The sequence below is a fragment of the Adiantum capillus-veneris genome, chromosome 30 (genome assembly GCF_014529385.1).
Source record: "Adiantum capillus-veneris isolate H3 chromosome 30, ASM1452938v2, whole genome shotgun sequence".
Classification (NCBI taxonomy): Eukaryota; Viridiplantae; Streptophyta; class Polypodiopsida; order Polypodiales; family Pteridaceae; genus Adiantum; species Adiantum capillus-veneris.
This window is the reverse complement of record NC_140960.1, coordinates 99,933,247-99,955,765: the sequence shown is the minus strand read 5'-3', so window position 1 is coordinate 99,955,765 and position 22,519 is coordinate 99,933,247. Positions and strand designations below refer to the sequence as shown.

Here is a 22,519-nt window from a genome sequence, read left to right as displayed (position 1 = left end):
AGTAGATTCTCTTTTTAGGGAATTTAACATTGGCAGCCATGCGATCAAACCATGGTGCCCCTAGGATTACATCCTCATGCTTGAGAGGAGAGATAAAGAAGTCCTCTTTGTCCACATAGCTTTGGACATGGAGTCTCAATTTCCCAATTAAGGGAGTAACTGAAGCTTCTTGCCCCTTGAAAGCACCATCTGTGGGTAGGACATCTCCCATCTCATAGGCATGGATGCCTAGCTTGGTGGTCAACTTTGTGAATATGAAATTGTGAGTAGAACCAGGGTCAAAGAGAATAAAAGCACCATGTTCTCTTACCTTTCCCCAAGCATGGCATAGAGGATATTCTTTGTGGTGAGCTTCCTCTTCTTGGATTTCGACCAAGGTAGCTCTAGGAGGCTCATGGCGGGTGTTCTTTTGGGGACAAGTGTGGTACGCATGCCCTTGCTCGCCGCACTTGAAACAACGGTTATCCTTGTGATAATGCTCAATCTCTTCAGGTGAGAGTTTGTTTTTGCCTTTGTAAACTCCCTTCTCCTTAGCTTTGTTGTTATTGGAATTGCCCTTAGGAGACTTTTGGACATTGTCCTTCCCTTTAGGCTCATTGGAACCCTTGCTTTTTGTGGGCTTGGAATTTCTCTTAGCCCTTGTTCGAAAATCGATTCGAGAAGCCACCATAGTATGGTGTATAACTGCGGATATGGTGCGTGGCCTTTGGGATTTGACATACTCCGCCATTTCTTCAATTAAGCCTGCGCAAATTGTTGCTTTTGCTCTCCAAAATCCATCTTTTTGAAGACAGTGGCTTTGAGATGTAAATCCCAAAACTTGTCTACATATTTGTGAATGGATTCGTAAGGAGAGAGCTTCAAGCTTCACCATTCGGTGAGTACTTTGTCTTTGGCATCGGTGACCAAAAACTGCTTCATGATGGAAGCTCTTAAAGCTTTCCATGTTCATGGAGCTTCAACATTTGCCCATAGGCTAGACCACCATTGCCTGGTGGACTTTTGAAAGTGCATAGCTACATGGCATAGCTTAGAGGACTCTGTGAGGCCCTCATCTCCAAACGCCGCATCGAATTGTTGGATAAAGGCCAAGACTTTGTCCGTAGCACCAAAGCTGCCATCGTAGGTAAGGAAAGAGATGCTTTTTCCTCCCTCTTTGAACTTCTTGAGCTTGGATGACCTCTTCCACGCGGCATAGGATTTCCTATGGCCTCTTCTTGTTGATGGTTCAAAAGTTGCACCATCGATTTCTTCAGAAGATGAAGAAATTGCGGAAGATGGAGAAGTGGGTGACCTCTTTCTCGCTTTTTTCTTGCTTTGATTCTCTTTGTCCGCATTATCACTTTCTTCATAAGAGGAAGAGGATGAAGAAGATGGAGAAGAGGGTGTCCTCTTTCTCGCCTTTTTCTTCTCTTGCTTTTTGTCATCCCTCTTTGAATTATGGTGTGGAGAAGTGTGCGATGGTCTTCTCCGTTTAGGAGATGACGGAGAGCGTTTAGCCCGCCATCTTCATGGAGCCATCTCCGTCGAGGTGGCAGGAGACTCACTTCTTTCTCGTTCCTTCGGTGGGGGCTCTTGAGTTCTCCTTTAGGAAGGAGATGCGTTATCAAGAAGCAAATTTTTGAGCCCTTCGTATGGATCCTCTTCTTCTTCCCGAATCAGAGAGAGGCCTCGTTTGGAAGGCTCACAAGGAGGCTTCCTAGGTACTCTCTCTTCATGGTGGGGAGCTTGGAGAATCCCATGAGCACGTACCTGCCGTTGCACTTCACTTTGGAGGGATGGATTGCCCATGGCATGTTGAAGCCTAGAAACAAGGTAGTTAACAAGCATAGGGGCATCATTAGTAGCCTGCTCATTAGCAAAATCAAGGCTATCAACATTAATTTCACTCTCTTTAATATTGTCAGCCATTCAAACAAATTTTAGGTGTGAATTTTTTAAGGTGTACTGTGGCACTTCAAGCCCTAGTTGCTACTCCTCTTTACCCCTTTAGAAAATCACTCAAGCTACTGTACCCGTGGCTCGAATACCATTAATTGCAAGAAATAGAAGAGAGGGCCTTTCAACACCAAAACAGCGCCGGCTCCTGTCAAGCTTCTAATAGCTCAATAGTGGTTAAGCCATAGGCAAACCCCGTAGGACTCCACTATTAAGACCATAGCTCTCGACAGTGATGCCCTGTTATCTGCACGAAGGCAGGCACACTGCAAGGCTAAAAAATCCCTATTCTACTTACTCAATTGCAATTAATAATACCAACCATTTATAGCTAGCTTGAGAACCTCCCTTCTTGAGCAAGAAAAGAGAAACCTTGTGCTTAGATACCAATGCAACATTTAATGGCCTAATAACTTGTGTGTGGCGGAAAATGGCATGAACATAGTGAGCATTTCATTAGAATAGATTCCTAATGAGCGTAACAAGAGTTCTTGGGTGGAGAGAGCAACACACCTAGTTAGATAAGCATGAACAATACTTCAAAAGAGAGAGAAATTAAGCTATTGACAACAGTTGAGGACCGGATTTACATGGAGCCAGTCCCCCCTCCAAAAGGCTTTGTATTATAGGTTTTTTTTTTTCCGAGAAAAATCTCCTTCTATTAGTTAATGAAACTGCCCATAGGGCTACAACCACCTCTTCAAGAGAGGGCTACAACAACCATGATGGGGAGACTCTCCCAATGAAAAAACCAACATATGTACAATGGGGCTAAATCAAGAAATGGGGGGAGGGAAAATCCACACAGGTGGTTGGTAGTGCCATCGGAGTACACTCTGGACCATGTTGTAGAAAGGCCCAGGACGCCATAGTCGAAGGAAAGCCTCTCTGCGCTCCCGCATGCGGTCGAAGCTGCCCTATAGTCTCTCGAGCTGTCCTTTGAGAGTGTGGATCAGCTCTAGCCAAAGATTGCGAATAGTCTCTGCTGGTGGAACAGGGCGAGCCTCAAAGATGCGAAAACAACGGGCTTGCCAGATGAACCAGAGTGTCAGGCCACTGATGAGCTCCCAACACTCCTCTCTTTCACTGCACCACTCCTATGGAGTAAGCTTTGTGGTGGCAGGTTGAAGTGTAGGTCGCCCCTCCTGCATCACTATCATCCTGCTGGTGGACGATAGCTCAAATTGAAGTGCAGGGCCCATGAGGGTGGACCAAGCCGCTGCTCCCCAAGTGTACTATCGAGTCGTGGAAAGAGCAGGCATCAGCCGAAGAAATCAAAGCCACACCTGTTGTGCCAAAGGACAGTCCCAAAGACAATGACGTTGACTCTCCACAAGATGGTCACAAGCTGCAAATGTGGTCGAGAGACCACTATGCACTAGCCAACTCCCAATTGCTGTAGCTCTGTGTGTGACTAGCCACTGAAACAAGGTGACTCACCTTGGCTGTCTGGAGTCCCACAACCTCTCCCAGAAGGCTGCCAAGAACTCAGATGTGAGACCCTCCTCCTTCCAATGACGTGTTGCAGCGGGGCGGGCCTCTCTCTGTGCTGCTAGTATATGACGTCCTAGTCGAACAGTGTACTAAAAGAACGGGACACCTAGGTGGTCTGCAGAAGAGAAAGGGTCCCTCCAAAGCCACTCACCAGGATCCCAGTGTACTTGTGCTAGTGGACAGCACTCCCAAGCCCATAGCCTCCAGTGTCCAATCTCAAGAGCTGCTGGGTCAGGATCGATGACACAAGTCCTCCCATAGATGCCCACCACTCGGATCCTCTAAAAACAGCACTCTGCCACCTGTGGGGCCTCTACTGCAACTCGTTGTAAGCGTCCCTCATCATGTAGCTCAAAGAAAAGGGATGGAACAGTCTCTGAGCAGGCCCGGACTGAGATGAGAACCTCTAGTCGTGTGAAGTCTCCCATCCACCTGGGTGCTACTGGCTCGAGAGGTGTGAGCCACTCAGCTGGAACTGCCTCTAAGATGTCCTAGCACATGCTATGCACCCCTCTCATGGCCTGTAGTAGCTAGAAACCCTGCACCTCCTCTGACAAGCCTGAAAACTCTAACCAGTCACCTAAAGAGCACGCTGGACCCGCTTCCATGGGACCCCAAGAAACATGAGGCCAACTACCAACCAAGTGGCCTCTCTAAGTGCTAACCATGGGGTTCCAAACAAGGGGTTGCCGTAGGCGCTCCTCCGTGCAAGTAGGCTATCGCTGCTCCAGGCCTTGCCCCAAGAGCTCCCAATATCGATGCAAACTCATAGTGAAGCGTCCTCAAGTCTCCTACTCAAACCAACGCTACGCATCTCTGTGAAGATCCATTTGGTCAAAGGTCGCCAGGGGCCTCCAGCCTGAGGCACGAAGCCGCTGTAGCAAGAACTCCTTCCAGTGCTCCTCACCTGGAAGAAGTCCTCTGACTATGAACTTCCCAAGAAGGGCCCTGCTCTGCTGTGCTGGGTCAATGATCCCAAGCCCTCGCTGTGAACAAGGAAGAGTGATGACATGCCAAGCCACTTTGGCTCGGGCTATCTAAGTGTCACATCCTAACCAAAGGAAGTTCCTGATCAGCCTCTCTACCTGGCTGATACAAGAACTCGAGAAGATCCAGCAAGAAGTGATGTACCACATAGTCACCAATAACACCTGGTTGGCCACTACTACTCTGCCAGACAAAGAAAGTCGTGCTTAGCTCCAGTGTAACAACTTCCTCCTGATAGACAGGAGGAGGATCTGCCGCTAGGGAGACAAGTCCAAACCAACCTGACATCCCAAGTACCGAACTGCAGTCCCTGGGAAAATCCATCCAAAACCCTCTCCTGGCATCCAATCGGGCATAGGAGCACTACCAACCGAGAAAGCCACTGTCTTTCTCCAGTTGATCAGTGCGCCCAATGCACAACAATAGGTCTCTAGAGCCTGCTCACACCTGTGAAGGTTGACCTCCTGGCCATCTAAGTACAAGGCTGAGTCGTCGGCAAACTCAACGTCCAGTAGCTCATCTCCCCGAATAGGGAGTGCTAAGCCCCTTAGACCAACCTGCTGCGACACCAAAAACCTGCTCATCGCCTTCGCATAGAACAGAAAGAGCAAGGGGGCAAGAGGACAGCCGTGTCTGACTGAATGTGTGAGCATGAAGTGATCACCCCTACCTCCTGCCAAAAGTACCTGACTGTGAGCCTGTCTGTATAAAGCTGACACCCCTCTAATCCAAGCATCTGAGAAGCCCATCCTGCGTAGAGTGCCCTCTAGAAAGTCCCAGTCATCTCTGTCGTATGCCTTCTCAAAATCGAGAAGAAGAATCACCAGGTCCTCACCATGGAGCCGCGCTAGGACAGAAGCCTCCCAAAAATTAAAGATGTTGTCAAGGATACTGCGTTCCTTGACAAACCCTGTCTGAGTCCCATGTATAAGGCTCTCTAGAAGTGGTTGGATCCTCAAACTGAGAGCCTTGGCAAGAATTTTGTAGGCTGAGTTGAGGATGATTATGGGGCCCCACTGTCAAATCTCATCCAAGGAGCCACCCTCCTTGGGAATGAGGTAGATCAAGCCCTCACTCATGCTATCACGCATCACTCCTTTGTGCAAAATGTACTTCAAAACACTATAGAGATCTGGGCCAAGCAAGTCCCAGTACTCCAAGAAAAAACTGGGAGTCAACCCATCCTCACCTGGACAACTACCACGGGGGAGGGCCCTAAGAGCCATGTGCAGCTCCTCAAGCTGAAGTGGCAGCTCAAGCCTCTGATGCATCTCCTCAGTCACAAGGCAAGGCATCTATGCCCACACCTGCTCCCTCCATGCATCCTGACGCTCTGACTGAGGCTCTGCAAACAGTAACTCACGGTAAAAGTGAGTAGCAATTGCACGCATATCCTCGAGCTCAGAAGCAACTGACCCATCGGGACTCCTCAACTGACTGACCTTGGCATGCAAATGTCGAGGTCTCACTACCTCAAAGAAAGCACCAATCACTCTGTCTCCCACCTGTGTCCACTGAGATGCCTGTCGATGGAAAGCAAACTCATGTCGCTGCTCCTCTCTGCTAACAAGCTCCTGGCGAGCCTGCTGTAGCTGCTCCTCCAACCAAGGACTGTCTGGATGCTGCTCCTGCATCCTCTGCAACGAAGCAATGCCCCGTCTGAGATGCTGCTCCTCCTCTCTTGCTGCAGCCCGACGAGCCAAAGACTCCTGGAGAAAGAAACGACTAATCTGAGCTAGTCATGAGGCCACTCTGTCAGCAGAGAATCCTGCATGTCCAAGCTCTCTATCCAGAGAGCCTCTACTCGCTCTCTGAGTGCAGAGTCCAGCAAGACCCTCTTTGTGATGCGAAGCATCGTGCTCCCTCTCCTCTGCCTGTCTGCCACTGTGAGGATCACTGGTGCATGGTCCGAGAAGGAAGTCCTTGCCAGAATGCCAACTGTCCCTCCCAAGTCACTGAAATGGTCATTAGTGTAGAAGCGATCTATCCGCGATAGATTCACTCCTCCCACTCTGCGATCCGAACGAGAGAAGGCAAGGCTGTCCCCTGGGGGCCTCACAAAACTAGAGTGCTGCCAAACATCCGAGACCCTCAGAGTCATACAAAACCTCTCCCAAGCTGCCAGCTCAACTCCATGCACAGTAGCATGGCTACCACCAATCCTGTCAGAAGGGTCCTCCGACATGTTGAAGTCCCCCCCATGCACCAGTGTTCTACCTGCGGCTACAGAGACTCAACTATCTGTGACCAAAACTCTCCTCTAGCACTTGCCACATTGGGCGCATAGATGTTCAGGAAGCCCACAAGGCAACCCTGAACCTGCATAGTAATCCACTGAGCCCTGCCTGGCACAATAATCCCTCTGCCCACAATGGCCTGCTGCAAAGAATCAACAATTGTCATACATACCCCACCCTGGATGCCTCCAGGTCCAAAAGCAGCTGACCAAAAAGTATTATATCGTCCACGCAAGAGCTGACCACAACGTCTAATGTGGCTCTCACACAGATGGTGCTCCTAAAGCATAAGGAGATCAATCTCTCCTCCCACAAGGCAACGTTGAAGCTCCTGACGCAGTCGAGCCCGCTGACGCTAAAACTGGGGCCCACCAAGTCCCTGCACGTTCCATGAGACGATCCTCATGGGGAGCGAGAGAGAACAGATGCTGCCGCAGCAGCTAAACGGGCTATCTTCGAGGCTGGCTTGGATGGGGAGTAATCCGCATCCGAGTGTCCTCTAGATAGGCGCGACTGTAATGAGTGCCTGGCCCAAGCCCAAGCAGAGCAAGCTGTACGTAAAGCAACCTCCTCTATCCAGGAGTCCTCATGAATGTGTACATAGCATGGCAAGCACTTTGTATTAGCAAAGAAGTAAACCACAATGTGTCTACATCCTGCTGTATCCTGTTGTATCTGGAGGTGTCACCGCAAACTTAGCCAATGGCCACAAAGTCTGAAGCATGTCTGTAACTCCTAGTTCTCCCATGTGGTGAGAGAACTCTAGGACTGTGTGTGCAACCGTCCCAACACTGAGTCGAGAGTCCACTCAGTCTGAAAGAGGAAAGGAGAAGCCAACCGCTGAGTCCAAGGCCTCTGTCCCCCTAGCTGCAAGGAACAGAACATGGACCATGAAGCAGGCTACCTCATGGTCTGCTGAGGGGTCACTAAGAAAACGAGTAAAGTCATAGTCGAAGAAGTCCCATCGGCGCCGAATGTCGATGCTCGTCAGACCACGAGGGATAGTTGTAAGGGGAGATGTCTGTACCTATAGAGGGGGTCGCAAGAAAGGTTGTCCCTCTCTCGCCAAGCGACTCATGGCAAAGGCGCTGCCAAGAGATCTCCTAGCAGTCGGAGAAGGCCCTGCCCCCTCGGTCGACTGTGGAATTGGAGCGGGAGGGGGGGGAGTAGGAGGAGGGGGAAGAGGTGGAGAAGAGGGGCGGGAGGAAGAGGCGGCGAGAGCAGGAGGCGGGGGGGAGGATGATGAGGAGGGGGGGAACTCTGGGGGGGGAGGGGCTATCGAGGGTGAAGCTGGGGTGGGGACTGGAGTAGGGACCTCATCCTGCTCAAGAGGACCAAACCGGTTCCCCGTGGGAACCACTGCTATTGGGTAGGCACATGAGGACCACTCTGAGTGCCAGGCTATCGTTGTGGCCCCTGTCGTCATCGACCATGGACCTGCTGCCATCCCTCCTCCGCTGGAGCCCCAGGCTCAGAGGGTGGATCTGCATGTGTGCGTTGTGTCTCTGTCTGTGGTGGCTGTTGGCCAGCCCTTGCAGGCTGGGGCCGAGTATGTGCTGTAGGTTAAGGCCTCCTCCGTGGACAGGCCTTCGCAAGATGGCCCATCTGTCGACAAATGAAGCACTGGTTCGGGAGGCCCAAATACTCCACATTCTGTCTAAACCAACCCCCACTCACCCGATGCAGAAGAATGACCTTCAGGAGTGTGTGAGTGTCCCTAACCAAAACGCGAACTAAGGGAATGCCAGCCACCTTGACAGCTACTGAGGCTGCCGTGTGAGGTGTCTCTAGGACAATCCCAATGGTTGAGTCTATCTTGGACAAAAGTGGTAAGTACTCCCTCCGTAAACCCGGAAAGCAGACGGAGATGGGGATGTCTGCCTCCTCTACCAGAACCTCCGAAGTAGGGTCGAAACCATGTCGCCACTGTCGAAAGTGGGCTCAAGCTGCTCGGATGGTCAATGGACTCATGGCGATGATCTTGGACGCCATCTCAGAGGTCTCAAACTCGATTTGATAGTAACCTCGTCCGAGTATCTGTACGTCCAAGATCTTGCCCACCTCTGCGAGAAGGCGGGCCTAGAGAAGGTCACGCAGCTCTCCTCTAGTCGGGTGCCGAGAATCTTGTAGATGACAAAAGTCACCTGCAAGCGCTCTACCTCTGCGGCTAGGCTCGCTTGCTCTGTCGGTGAAAGAGCAAGTCGAATGGTGGGCTCAGCGGGGTCGCGCGAGGGGGCTTCGGACGAGTCCCTCTGTGGTGGAGCTGGAGCCTCCATCTGTGTATTGTTGTGGCGGAGAAGCGGAAGGAGAAAATACTTTGCAACAAAACGCGTCGAGCATTGTCCAAAGAACAGCACTGCCATAACCAATTGCAGGGAATCTTTGGGAAAGAGGCGAAGAGCGAAGAGAACGGCCGGGGGGGGGGGGGGCTTGCGAAGACCGGAGAGAGGGGGGGGAGGGCTGGAAAAGGCAGCGGGTGAGGGCAGCGGGCGGGGGGTGGCAGCGCGAGAGGGCAGCGGGTAAGGCGGGCAAGGCTGAGCGCAACAGGGGGCGGGCTAGGTTGCCGTGTGTGAGAGGACAAGCAGGGGGGGAGCGCGAGAGAGGGGGGGGGGCAATGATGGCGCAGGGGTGGGGGTGCAAGCAGCAGCTAGCACGTAGGTCAGATCAAGGGAATTGCAATCTTGATTCTTGCTTTGTATTATAGGTTTTCCCCATCAAGAGAGACATTTCACAATACAATCCTTTGTGTTCCTTGAAGATGGAAGCTTCAATCACTAAGCAAAACACTTATAAAACACAACATCAATTCCCTCATGGTCTCAGACCCAAGACCTCACACACCTTTGAAGATGGTGAGAGCTAGTGGGGTATGAGAGTAGATTGAGAGGAAGAAGGAGTAGTCTTACGAGAAAGATGTATATCTCCTCACGTAATCACTCATAAAATCTTAGCATAGATTAGTAATTAGCATGGTAGAGAAGATAAGCATGCATTGAAGCTTGGCTCTTGGTTGGATTTGCATCACGAAGCTAAGAGTTGTTGGTGTAGGCCTCCCTTCTCACAAGCTTGGAGTAGATGATGAGCTTTCCATTAAAGCTTGAGAAGGATAGAGAGAGTCTTCTTGCTTCACACATGAGCTTGTGGGAGTATGCAAGTGATAATGCCTCCACAAATCAGCCCCCTCTCTCATCTTGGTCGACCCCTCCTGCTAATTCCACCTGTCGGCTTCCCATTAGACCATTCCAAGCTTAACCAATAGGAATTAAGAGGCATAAGTGATAGCCTTGTGACAGGTGTCCCCCTTTTCCCTTTTGTGAGAGCTTTAGGTAATTAAATAATGCAACTAAACTCGCATTGGACCTCTTTGTCTTCTGGCCAATAGGAAGCAGGCAAGCCATTGGACTGTTGAATGCTCATTAGACCCCTTGGGAGATTATCCAATAGTCTTCTAGAGAGATTATTCTTATTGGTTCTTTTTTCAAGTGTTTTTAAATGAATTGAACTATAAGTACCCTAGCCTAATTCTCGTTGGTCCACCTCTATGACCATCCAATAGGATTTGAGTGCACCTTGGGGGCAACTGGGCTGGGGAGCTGACATGAGTCCCTGATTTCCTTTGTGTAAAGGGGCTTGCATGAGTGCGTGTGTGTGTTTCTCTCTCATCCCCTACTAAAAAGGCTCACCCCCATCAATCTAGGACCACTGAAGACTTTTTGTACACTCACAAAGCATCCAATTCCACTAAGCTTGACCATTTGGACTTACCTTCGAATTTTGGAACCTTAGCATTTTGGAAGTCTTAATGGGCTGAACCCTAAGGTCTTTGGAACCCATTGTTGCACATTGCTCTTTTGCAGATGACACCCCTTTGGATCCCTATTTTCCCTCCTATGGCCGGTCTGCCAGCTTAACCAATATTCTAGCTTTTTCTCCCCTGGTACTTGTTAGGAAATATGATGTAGCTAAGTAGATAATTGAGTAGATTACTCAATGGAGAGAGATAATTTACACACACAAGAGATTATAGGGTAGAGAGAGAGAGAGAGAGTACACACGATATATGTGCTTCACCCAATGTGGGCTACGTCCACGAGAAAGCAGCCACTCAATGGCTTTAGTACTTCAAAACAAGAAGTAGATTACAAAGGGATTATACCCTTTTGAAGCTCCCGCCTTGCTTCACTCTCACCACTTCACACCCACCTTGTTGCATCAACTTCACACTATGAAATGTGTGTAGAAATGGTCTCCTTTTATAAGCCAAAAGGGTTGCCCTCTCTCATGAGAAGCAGCCATGTGTAGCCGCCCTTGTGTAGATAAGTCCAAATCGGACCCTCCGATCCGCCCATGTGTGGCCGCCCTTGAGAAGACAAGTCCTTCTTTGAAATCAGCCACCGGCCATTGACTTTCGACCACCGGCCAACCGACCGATCGTTTTTCGACCACTTTTCGACCGCCATAATATTCCGATAAAAAGGAATATTCCAGCGAAGCCAGTCTCGAGCTTAGGCTCGAAACTGGGTGTGAAAATTTTAGTTTTCGAGGAGTGATTTTTCTTCACGCACGGTGGCTTCTCCTCATAATGAGGGCCTTACAAATGTGCGTTTTTACCACAGAAAATTACAAGGATTAAATCTGGCTCCATACTTAACAATCTCCCACTTGGAGACTAATCTCCAAACCAAACTTGTGACTGCTTTCCATCCCCGGGGGATTAACCATGGAAAACTTATGCACCACGTAAGTGCAAGAGAGGGGTTTTTTTTAACAAGTTACATAAGCGTATAAGCTAGGGGTAGGCCCCAAATAATTTATCTCCTAAGCTTAAAAATAAGGAGGGGGTATCATATTTAGGGGGGCAGGGGGAAAGTGAAAAATGAAAGGAATTTTTTTGTGTTTGAAAATCATGGCTTCCCAAAAGAGTCTTCCTTCAAATTTGTGAGTTAATATCTACCAAAATATATGCAAGAACCAACACTCCTTTGTATCAATTGCTTGTTTTGTTATTATAGGTCATTTGTTGAGTGATGAAGTCTATAAAGAGTTTGTACAGATGCAAATTTACATGGAGAACCTAACACAACTTTATAACCATATTTTTTGATTAATTTAGATGGGTCAGAATTGGATGAGTAGCTAGAGTGCAGGTTGAACGTGCACATAGCTTGAAAGTCAAACTAAGACACATTGAGCGTACATCTAGTTATGAACAAAAGTGGTTCCTTAGTACATTGTTAGTCACTATGCTACACGCTCTTTGACTAGTTTTACTCAGCTAGATCATGTGAGATCTAAATTTTATATGTAAGATAGGGGTATGATAGTTTTTTGCATTGACTTTTGTATAAGCGTAGAAAGGGGGGTCATATTCCCTAAAATGAGTCGTATATAGGGATTTTATCAAAGTTGTCCGCTCGCCATGTGGCATCCCATTTTGTATATAGAGTAAATCCCCCCGGTTTCCATCCTAGCTTCTTATCCTTGAATGCCGATTGAAGATAAGCAAAAGCTCAACTTCTCCTTGTTGACCACCTTTGTAAACATGTCTGCAAGATTTTCACTTGTATGCACCTTTCCTAGCTTTAGCTGTCCCTCTTCCAAAAGAGTGCATATGAAGTGATATCTCACCTCAATGTACTTTGTCCTTGAATGAAAGGCCGAGTTCTTTGCAAGATGGATAGCGCTTTGGCTATTACTGTACAAGACACAATTGTCTTGTTTGAATCCAAGCTCTTCTAAAAATCTGTGAAGCCACATAATTTCTTTTCTTGCCTCCGTCATTGCTACATACTCTGCTTCCGTGGTAGAAAGTGAGACCACTTTCTGCAGCTTTGAAGCCCAGCTTACTATTGTGCCTCCAACCGTGAAGACATAGCCAGTAGTGCTCCTTCGAGTATTTTTGTCACCTGCCATATCTGCATCAGCATACCCTTCTAGAAAAATACCAGCTCCTTCAAAATACAAAGCATTTGTTGTTGTCCCTTTTAGATACCTAAGTATCCACTTCACAGCTTGCCAATGCTCTTTACCTAGGTTGTCCATGAACTACTTACAACTCCCACTGCATGTGCAATGTATGGCCTTGTCTAGACCATAGCATACATAAGAGAACCTACCGCTGCAGCATATAGAACTTTAGACATATAGGCTATCTCCTCTTGTGTTTTTGGACATATATCCTTGGTTAGTTTAAAGTGACCAGCCAAAGGTGTAGAAACCGTTTTTGCATTTTGCATTGCAAACCTTTCTAGTACCTTCTTGATGTAATCCTTTTGAGATAGCTTTATTGTCTTCTTCGTCCTTTCCCTTGATATCTTCATACCAAGTATCCTCTTTGCAGCACCTAAATCTTTCATGAAAAAGATTTAGACAGCTCCTCTTTTAGGTCTTTGATGTCCTGCATGTTAGCACTTGCAATCAACATGTCATCAACATACAACATTAGGATGATGAACTTCCCATCTCCCAAATTCTTCGTATAGACGCAGTGATCTGAGTTGCATCTTGTGAATCCATGATCCAACATCCATTGATCGAACTTCAAGTACCATTGTCTTGATGCTTGCTTTAAACCATACAAGCTCTTCTTTAATCTGCAAACCATTTTCTCCTTACCTTTTACTTCATGATACCCCTTTGGTTGAAGCATGTAAATTTCCTCCTCCAAGTCACCGTGAGGGAATGCCGTATTTACATCCATTTGCTCAAGATTTAGATCAATAGCAGCCATAAGGCTTAAGACAAGCCTAATTGAGTTCATTTTTACAACATGAGAAAATATTTCATTGATGTCAATACCTTTTTTTGAGAAAACCCTTTTACCACAAGCCTAGACTTGTACCTTTTCTTCCCACCTTCTTTTTCCTTCAGCTTGTACACCCATTTGTTTTGAAGTGCCCGCTTACCTTTAGGGAACTCAACCGATTCCCATGTTTGGTTGTGATGTAGTGAGTCCATCTCCACTTGCATGCTCTTCATCCATTCTTTTTTGGATTCGTGATGCATAGCTTCTTCGTATGATTCTGGCTCTCCAGAATCTGAGATCAAGAGATGGTTGGAGGAAGGAATAAACCTTTCTGGAGGTCTACTTGCTCTTGTGGATCTTCGGGGAATAGGTTGAGGCTCCTCATTTGGTTGACGTTATTGCACGTTATCACCGTTTGCAGTCCTTGAGTCTTCACCGTCCTCAAGCTCCATGTACTCATCACCTGTTTCTTATGTTTGTTTTCTTTCCAAGTAATCTTTGTACATACTTTGTTCGTTAAAAATTACATCCCTACTCCTAAAGATTTTACCATCTTCAGGATTCCATAGGCAATACCCAAACTCACCTTCTCCATAACCAATGAAGAAACACTTTTTGGACTTTACATCTAGCTTTGATCTTAGGCTTCTATCTATGTGTATGAAAGCCTCACACCCAAACACTTTGAGAAATGCATAATTCACCGGTTTACTTGTCCATGCTTCTTCTTGAACTCCCCCATCCAATGCCGTTAAGGGTGATCGGTTGATTAAGTACACATACGTACTTACAGCTTTCGCCCAAAGCTCAAGCGGTAGGCCTGCATGTAGCCACATGCTTCGTGCTCGCTCCATGATTGTTCTGTTCATCCTTTCCGAAATGCCATTTTGTTGAAGTGTCCTTGCGGTTGTTCTTTGCCTCCGAATACCATTGCTAGCACAAAAGCTTTCAAAAGTTTGGCTACAATATTTGCCTCCATTGTCGGATTTAAGGCATTTAACCTTAGTACCTGTTTCATTCTCCACAAAGGCTTTCCACCTTTGAAATATGGAAAACACATCGGATTTATTCTTCATTACATAAACCCTTGTTTTCCTAGTCGCATTGTCTATGAATGCTACATAGTACAATGAGCCACCAAGTGATGGTGTACTTGCAGGACCCCAAACGTCAGAATGAACCAACTCAAGTTTTTTATTTTTTCTTTCATTTCCAGATTTTTGAAATTTTACCCTCTTTTGTTTACCATAAACACAATCTTCACAGAACTCTAAGTCCACTTCTTTCAAACCTGGTAGAAGCTTCTTTGTTTGAAGGATTTGCATTCCTTTGGCACTCATATGCCCAAGGCGGTAGTGCTACACCGCACTGTCAACTTCTGTAGTTGTTGCACAAGCTGAAGGTTGCGTGCTAACAATACACAAGTAAAGTGTACCAACCTTTTCTCCCTTGGCAACCACCAAACATCCCTTTGAGATCTTCCACCGTTTGCTTCCGGATGCAATGTTGTGACCTTCATCGTCCAATTGTCCTGTAGAGATCAAATTTTTGCAAAGAGAAGGAACATGCCTAACATTTTTAAGCTTCCATTCATTTTCGTTAGCAGTTTTGACACAAACTGTACCTTTGCCAACAAGCTTCATCATCTCCCAAGTATTACATACCCAAAATTACCTTTGGTGTAATCTTGGAAATGTTGCTTGTGTGGTGTCGCATAGAATGAAGCCCTGGAATCTACTATCCAGGAATTAGACACATTGTCTAATGAGAGAATTAGAGCATCTTGCTCTACTTTACCTGCCACATTGGCCTCTGATGTTGACTTTTTGTCTTGAGACTCCGACTCCTTCTTCTTCTTGGACCAGCAATCCTTCTTCACGTGGCCCTTCTTGCCGCAGTTCCAACATTCAAGAATTGACTTTGGGTGTGACTTGCTCCGTCTTGAGCGATCATGACCCTTTTGGTTTTTGAACCTCTCCTTATGCCTTCCTCTTGTTTCCACCGATAGTGCAACACTTGATGATTCTCCTGTGCTTCTCCTTCGCATTTCCTCGCTTAGGAGAACACCTACAACATCATCAAACTTAAAAGTATTTGTGCCAGAGATAGAATTACTTACAACCATAACAAAGCTATGCCAACTATCCTGTAGAGATGATAGTATAAGGAGAGCTCGCACTTCATCATCGAAATCTATTTTCACAGATTGAAGTTGACTTATGTTTGTGTTGAAGTCATTTAGGTGTTCTGCAACTGAACCATTCTCTATCATCTTTAGATCGAATAAGCGCTTCATGAGAAATACCTTATTGGATGCCGATGGTTTCTCATAGAAGTCGTCAAGTGACTTCATCAAGTCCTCTGTGGTCTTCATCTCCGAAACGTTGAAGGCCACCGTTGACGCCAAGCTTAACCGGATTGTTCCCAGTGCCTTTCGATCAAGGACAATCCATGCTTCATCTGCCATCATTGCGGGCTTCTTTGCAAGACCGCCTAGTGGCAAATAGAGGTTCTTCTGGTAGAGATAGTCTTCAATCTGCATCTTCCAATGTTGGTAGTTTTTGCTAGTGAACTTCTCAATCTTGAGCTTCCCTTCCTCCGCCATTACTCCCACTCAATTCAAGGAATCCTTTCCTTGAGATAATTTAGCTACAAGAAAACCTTGCTCTGATACCAGTTGTTAGGAAATATGACGTAGCTAAGTAGATAATTGAGTAAATTACTTAATGGAGAGAGATAATTTACACACGCAAGAGATTATAGAGTAGAGAGAGAGAGAGTACACATGATATACGTGGTTTACCCAATGTGGGCTACGTCCACGGGAAAGCAACCACTCAATGGCTTTAATACTTCAAAACAAGAAGTAGATTACAAAGGGATTATACCCTTTTGGAGCTCCCGCCTTGCTTCACTCTAACCACCTCACACCCACTTTGTTGCATCAACTTCACACTATGAAATGTGTGTAGAAATGGTCTCCTTTTATAGGCCAAAAGGGCTACCCTCTCATGAGAGAGGCAGGCATGTGTAGCAGCCATTGTGTAGATAAGTCCAAATCGGACCCTCCAATCCGCCCATGTGTGGCCGCCCTTGAGAAGACAAGTCCTTCTTTGAAATTAGCCACGGCCATTGAATTCGGCCACCGACCACCGGCCATTTTCAACCACTGGCCACCGGACAACCGGCCAACCGTTTTCCGACCACCATCCGGCCATAATATTAGGGTAAAAAAGAATATTCTGGCAAAGCCAATCTCGAGCTTAGGCTCGAGATTGGGCGTGAAAATTTTGGTTTCTGGCGAGTGATTTTTCTTCATGCACGATGGCTTCTCCTTATATGGGGGCCTTACAAATGTGCGTTTTTACCACAAAATATTACAAGGGTTAAATCACGCTCCATACTTAAGAGTACTTCCCCATATTAAATGGTCAGTTTAACATGAGAAAATCATTTAAGAGAATTAGATATTAGTTATTATGACACCGTCTCTCTCTCTTTCTCTCTCTCTCTCTCTCTCTCTCTCTCTCTCTCTCTCGTTGTGCTAGACAACTACTGTGCGAAGGCCTTCAGAAATCTAATCGTCAGCAGGGGCTCATGTGGGTCGGTTTGCTGCTCAGACGAGGGGGTGATGCAAGGTTGTGAGAGTGAGAGCTCTCTGTTGACAGGAGAGAGAGAGCCATTGGCCTTCGCCCTTACAATTGTAGGAGCGGAGGAAGGGCAGAGAGAGAGAGAGAGAGAGAGAGAGAGAGAGAGAGAGAGAGAGAGAGAGAGAGAGAGAGAGAGAGAGGTGGACTCCTACTTACAGAAAGAAGGCACATGGCCGACTCCAACTGTGACAGACACAACGTGACTCCACGTGGCTCACCCCTTTCTTCAACCCTTCCCTTTTTCTTTCACGATGCTCTTTTCATTAATGGCTTAATTTTTGATTTTTTTCCAGCAATTGAGAGTTCCCCTGGTTTATTGAATTCACCCCCCTACTCCTTACTGATCCATATTGGTAAGTCCCAAAAGAAATTCATTTGTTGGAAGATTCCATAGAATCTTCCTCCACATTCCCATGGTCCCCCCACCCTAATCCTCCCCATCCAGCTCCTCTACGCCCATCTCCTCGTCCCTCTGTACCAACCTCCACCAATCCCTACTTCCTTCTTTTCTCTCTATGAGTTCATGGCCAACACAGACGCATAGCATGCCTTCCCTTGCCCCTGCAAATCTGACGCAGAGAGAGAGAGAGAGAGAGAGAGAGAGAGAGAGAGAGAGAGAGAGAGAGAGAGAGAGAGAGAGAGAGAGAGAGAGAGAGAGAGAGAGAGTTGATGCCCCGTCCTCGTCTTTACAACAAGCCCTGAGTGGCGATATCCCCGCCTACCTGCTCTACGTAGAGAGAGAAAAGGAAAGCTTGTTTGAGACAACGGTTTGAGCCATGCAAACTCTAGAGGCCACGGATGTAATAGTGAAGGGAATCTCTTTGACCCATGCAGACTCAGGAAAAACTCTCTTGATTCTCCTCTTCTTTTTATTTTCAAAAATCGTTGGTATACACCTGCCACGGTGCCATCCATAGGGTATTTTGGGATTTTTTGAAATTTGAGGGGTATTTTGGGAATTTCCATAAATTAGCGGGATACTTTGGTAATTTTCACAAGAATATACACCTCCCACGATGCCATCGATTTTCGCTTTGATCAAAAGTGGGGTATCTGCATGTGATTCCCTTTAAGACACCCAAAACCAAAATTGGCGAGGCCTACTCCTTATAGACCAAAAATGTTTTTAAAAAGAGCGTGCAACCAATGGAGTATTAATAACTCTCAAGAACTAATGGCATGCGAGACTCGGATTTCCTGGTGCCGGACAGCAATGGCCTCAATTTCTGCTATCTCGCCGTCATGTCTGCATTCACCTGCCGTTCGTCCTCGGCATTGTGACGTGAACTTGGTACAGCTTTGAGAGAGAGAGAGAGAGAGAGAGAGAGAGAGAGAGAATGGTTAACTGCAAAAAGGAAACTGGGCTGCAAGCTGCATGCGTGCATAGGACTGTGCTTGTCTTTGTGTCTCTTGTAATCAGCACATCGAAGCTCGAATGCCTATGAGAGACATGCTGAGTCTGGAGGTGGAAGCATCTTTTGGTTGGCCGCTGGCTGAAAATAGTCTAGCCCTCCATTGTCTGCCTCCATGGTAGGTCAGCCGAAGGATGAATTTATTATTGTTGGATCTCCTGCGTGCAGGAAGAAGAGCCCTCTACAGCTGGCATCATCCTCTTAGCACCTCCCTCAGGCTGACTCTCTTGGTGCTCAAGCTTCTCACTCAGACCTTCGGCCTGCCAGCTACAGCTTCCCCTTGCTGTTGCATCGGCCAACTTTCCTTTTTGCTAAGTCTATGATACGATCTTCTTTTGTATGTGTTATGCAAAGCAGAAGTTGGAATGGATTTCTTGAAGTGCAAGAGGTTGAAAGATTGTGCTAGTCATGGTGCCTGCCTGCTTATTTGACACCTTCATGACTGAAAAGTGACTTTCTAATGGTGAAGTAGGAACTTTCCTGTATGTACGTATCTATATATGTCAAGTTATGTATGCATGTTTTATAATATATGCATATACACTTAGTGTTTTAGAGACTGTCCAGCTTGTGGGATTTGCTCTTGCAGATGGCTGAGGGCATGAGGCGTATACAAAGGAGGGTTCTTGTCGAGACCTTCTGGAGTGCAATGTCTCACAATGGCTTTTCAGCCTGTTTACATTCTCCTACATTCATGAAAGTTCCCGTATGGTGTATGAATGCCCATATCGTGGAATTAGGGCGTATTTAACAACTATGCTGTCTGATCGTACGATACAACACACAATACAATATAAAATTTCTCTTATAAGTTTTTAAGATAAAAAAGAACAAGCCGTTGTTCTGGTGGTGTGGAACCACCTTCGCATGAAGGAAGACGACAATATGTCTACTTACAATCAGAGGTTTTGGGATACTTTCTTACCGAAAGAAGAAGGCTAAAAAGATTGTTCATAAGAAGAAATCCACGACCTCTTAGTTGTTTGCCAAGCAAAGGGCAAAAACTTCGAAGGTGGCTGAGGGCATAGCAAAGAAAGGCTAGACAAAAGCAGGACTTGTACCTGATTTCATGGGGTCGCCTGTAGATGATGAGGATGAGAGTATGGAGCTCTTCAAAGCGTGGGGCAAAATACGAGATCAGGAAGCCCTAATTTTCTTTGATAGTGGAGCAAAGGCCAACTTTATTTCACAAGAGACGATGGTTCGCTCAGGAATTAAGCCCGAGGGAATGGGACCAAAATAGATGGAGTGTTAGCGGCGCCAAGGCATGAAGCGTTGCAACTCCTGTCTTTGGCAAACTTTGGTTGCATTGTTAGGGTTGCCTAGGGCACGAGGACCTCCACATCATGTGTCTGGAAGGGGGTGATGTACTCTTGCGGATGTCATGGCACCACAAGAACAGTACTGTTGTGGACTATACGGCTAGGAAAATTCAGTCAAAGAATAGCAAGGGTGGAGATGTGATCTTGGATGGAAAATTAAAAGATGAGTCATCTATCGATTGTGGGTGTTTCTAATTCATGAAATCAAGTCTTTTTGTTTACTCGATCTTTTTGAACAACTTCGAAGAAAATAAGAACTCAAATTTATTAGTGTTAGAGCGATACCATTTTCTTTAGAATCAATCCGATTGTTTCTTAGAGGGTTGTGTGGCAAGTTACCTCCTAAAAGGCTAGAAGATCATACTATTGATATGATCTTCACCAAACTGGCCACCTTATAGAGTGAGCAAAGTCCATATTCAAGAAATTACGAACCAAGTGAATTTTTTTTTTGGGAGAAAGGTTTGATCCAACCTAGTTCTTTAGCTTTTTGTTCTCGAGAGATACTAGTGTTAAAGAAAGATGGTTCTTGGAGAATGTGCATCGACTATTGGGCTCTTAATAAGATCACCATCAAGAATAGGTTTTCAATACTGAGGATCGATGATATACTTGACAGATTACAAGAATCTACTTGTTTTAGGCTTTAGCAAAATTGATTTCAAAAGTGGCTATCATCATATCAATGTCATGTGCGCACTTCACTTGCGCCACGTGGACATGCTTCTGCCATAGTCTAGCATGAGTCTTAGCTTAGGACTGAGCTTGGTACCTTTGTGAGCCTCTAGTAGGATGTGCATGTCCAGGCCAGTCATACTTGCATACCCTCTCTTGCACAAGAACAATCATTTCATCATGCAGGCATTTTACCGCGTGAATCACCTCTTTTTTTTTTTTCCGAGAAAAAGATTCTTCTATTAGTTAATGAAAACTGCCCGTAGGGCTACAACCACCTCTGCAAGAGAGGGCTACAACAAACATGATGGGGAGACTCTCCCAATGAAAGAACAACATATATACAATGAGGCTAAATCAAGAGATGGGAGGAGGGAAGAGCCACACAAGTGGTCGGTAGTGCCATCTGAGCACACCCTGGACACTGGTGAAGAAAGGCCCATGGCTCCAGAGTCGAAGGAAAGCCTCGCGGCGCTCCCGCATGCGGTCGGAGCCACCCTGTAGTCCCTCTAGCTGTCCTCTGAGAGTATGGATCAGCTCTAGCCAAAAGTCACGAACAGTCTCTGCTGGTGGCACAGAACGAGCCTCAAAAATGCGGAAACAACGGGCGCGCCAGATGAACCAAAGTGTCAGGTCACTGATGAGCTCCCAACACTCCTCTCTCTCACTGCACCACTCCTGTGGAGTAAGCTTTGTAGAAGGTTGGAGTGTAGGTCGCCCCCCCTGTATCACTATCATCCTGTTGGTGGAAGATAGCTCAAACTGAAGTGCCGGGCCCGTGAGAGTGGACCAAGCCGCTACCCCCCAAGTGTACTGTCTAGCCGTGGAGAGAGTAGGCATTAGCCTAAGAACTCGTAGCCACACCTGCTGGGCCGAGGGACAGTCCCAAAGACAATGACGCTGACTCTCCACCAACTGGTCACAGGCTGCACATGTGGCCGAGAGACCACTATTCACAAGCCAGCTCCCTACTGCTGTAGCTCTGTGTGCAACCAGCCACTGAAACAAAGTGACGCGCCTTGGCTGTTTGGAGTCCCACAGCCTCTGCCAAAAGGTTGCCAAGAACTCGACTGTGAGGCCCTCCTCTTGCCAATGACGTGCTGCAGCTGGGTGGGCCTCTCTCTGTGCTGCAAGTATATGACGTCCAAGCCGAACAATGTACTGAAAGAAGGGGACTCCTGGGTGGTCTGCAGAAGAGAAGGGGTCCCTCCATAGCCACTCACCAGGATCCCAGTGTACTCGTGCCAGTGGAAAACACTCCCAAGCCCATAGCCTCCAGTGTCCAGTCTCAAGAGCTGTTGGGTTAGGGTCTATGACGCAAGTCCTCCCACAGATGCCCACAACTTGGATCCTCTAGAAACAACACTCTGCTACTTGCGGGGCCTCTACTGCAACTCGTTGTAATCGTCCCCCACCTTGAAGCTCGAAGAACAGGGCTGGGACAGTCTCTGAGCTGGCCCTGACTGAAACGAGAACCTCCAGTCGTGTGAAGGCTCCCATCCACTGGGGTGCTACTGGCTCGAGAGGCGTGAGCCACTCAACGGGAACTGACTCTGAGATGTCCTAACACATGCTCTGCACCCCTCTCATGCCCTGTAGCTGGAAACCCTGCACCTCCTCTGACAAACCTGTGGACTCTAGCCAGTCACCTAGAGAGCGCGCTGGACCTGCTGCCATGGGACCCCAGGAAACATGAGGCCGACTACCAACCAAGTGGCCTCTCTGAGTGCTAACCATGGGGTTCCAGACGAGGGGCTGCCGTAGGCGCTCCTCCGTGCACATCGGCTGTCTCTGCTCCAGGCCACGCCGTAAGAGCTCCCAAGATCGAAGCAAACTCACAGCGAAGCGGTCCTCCAATCTCCTGCTGAAACCAACTCGACGCATCTTTGTAAAGATCCATCTGGTTGAAGGTTGCCAAGGGCCTCCTGACTGAGGCACCCTGGCACGAAGCCTCTGCAACAAGAACTCCTTCCAGGGCTCCTCACCTGGAAGAAGTCCTCTGACTATGAACTTCCCAAGAAGGGCTCTGCTCTGCTGTGCTGGATCAATGATCCCAAGC

The 22,519-nt window shown here is 47.2% G+C and overlaps 1 protein-coding gene across 1 annotated transcript in view; it reads left to right on the top strand.

Moving 5' to 3' along the window:
* The first annotated feature begins 18,185 nt into the window (after positions 1-18,185).
* LOC147418500 (glyoxylase I 4-like) overlaps positions 18,186-22,519 on the top strand; it is a 59,461-nt gene continuing 55,127 nt past the window's right edge. Inside the window, exon 1 of the mRNA XM_086507306.1 lies at positions 18,186-18,342. Coding sequence (XP_086363432.1) covers positions 18,226-18,342 — 117 coding nt within the window. The 5' untranslated portion in view covers positions 18,186-18,225. The remainder of the gene's footprint in view (positions 18,343-22,519) is intronic.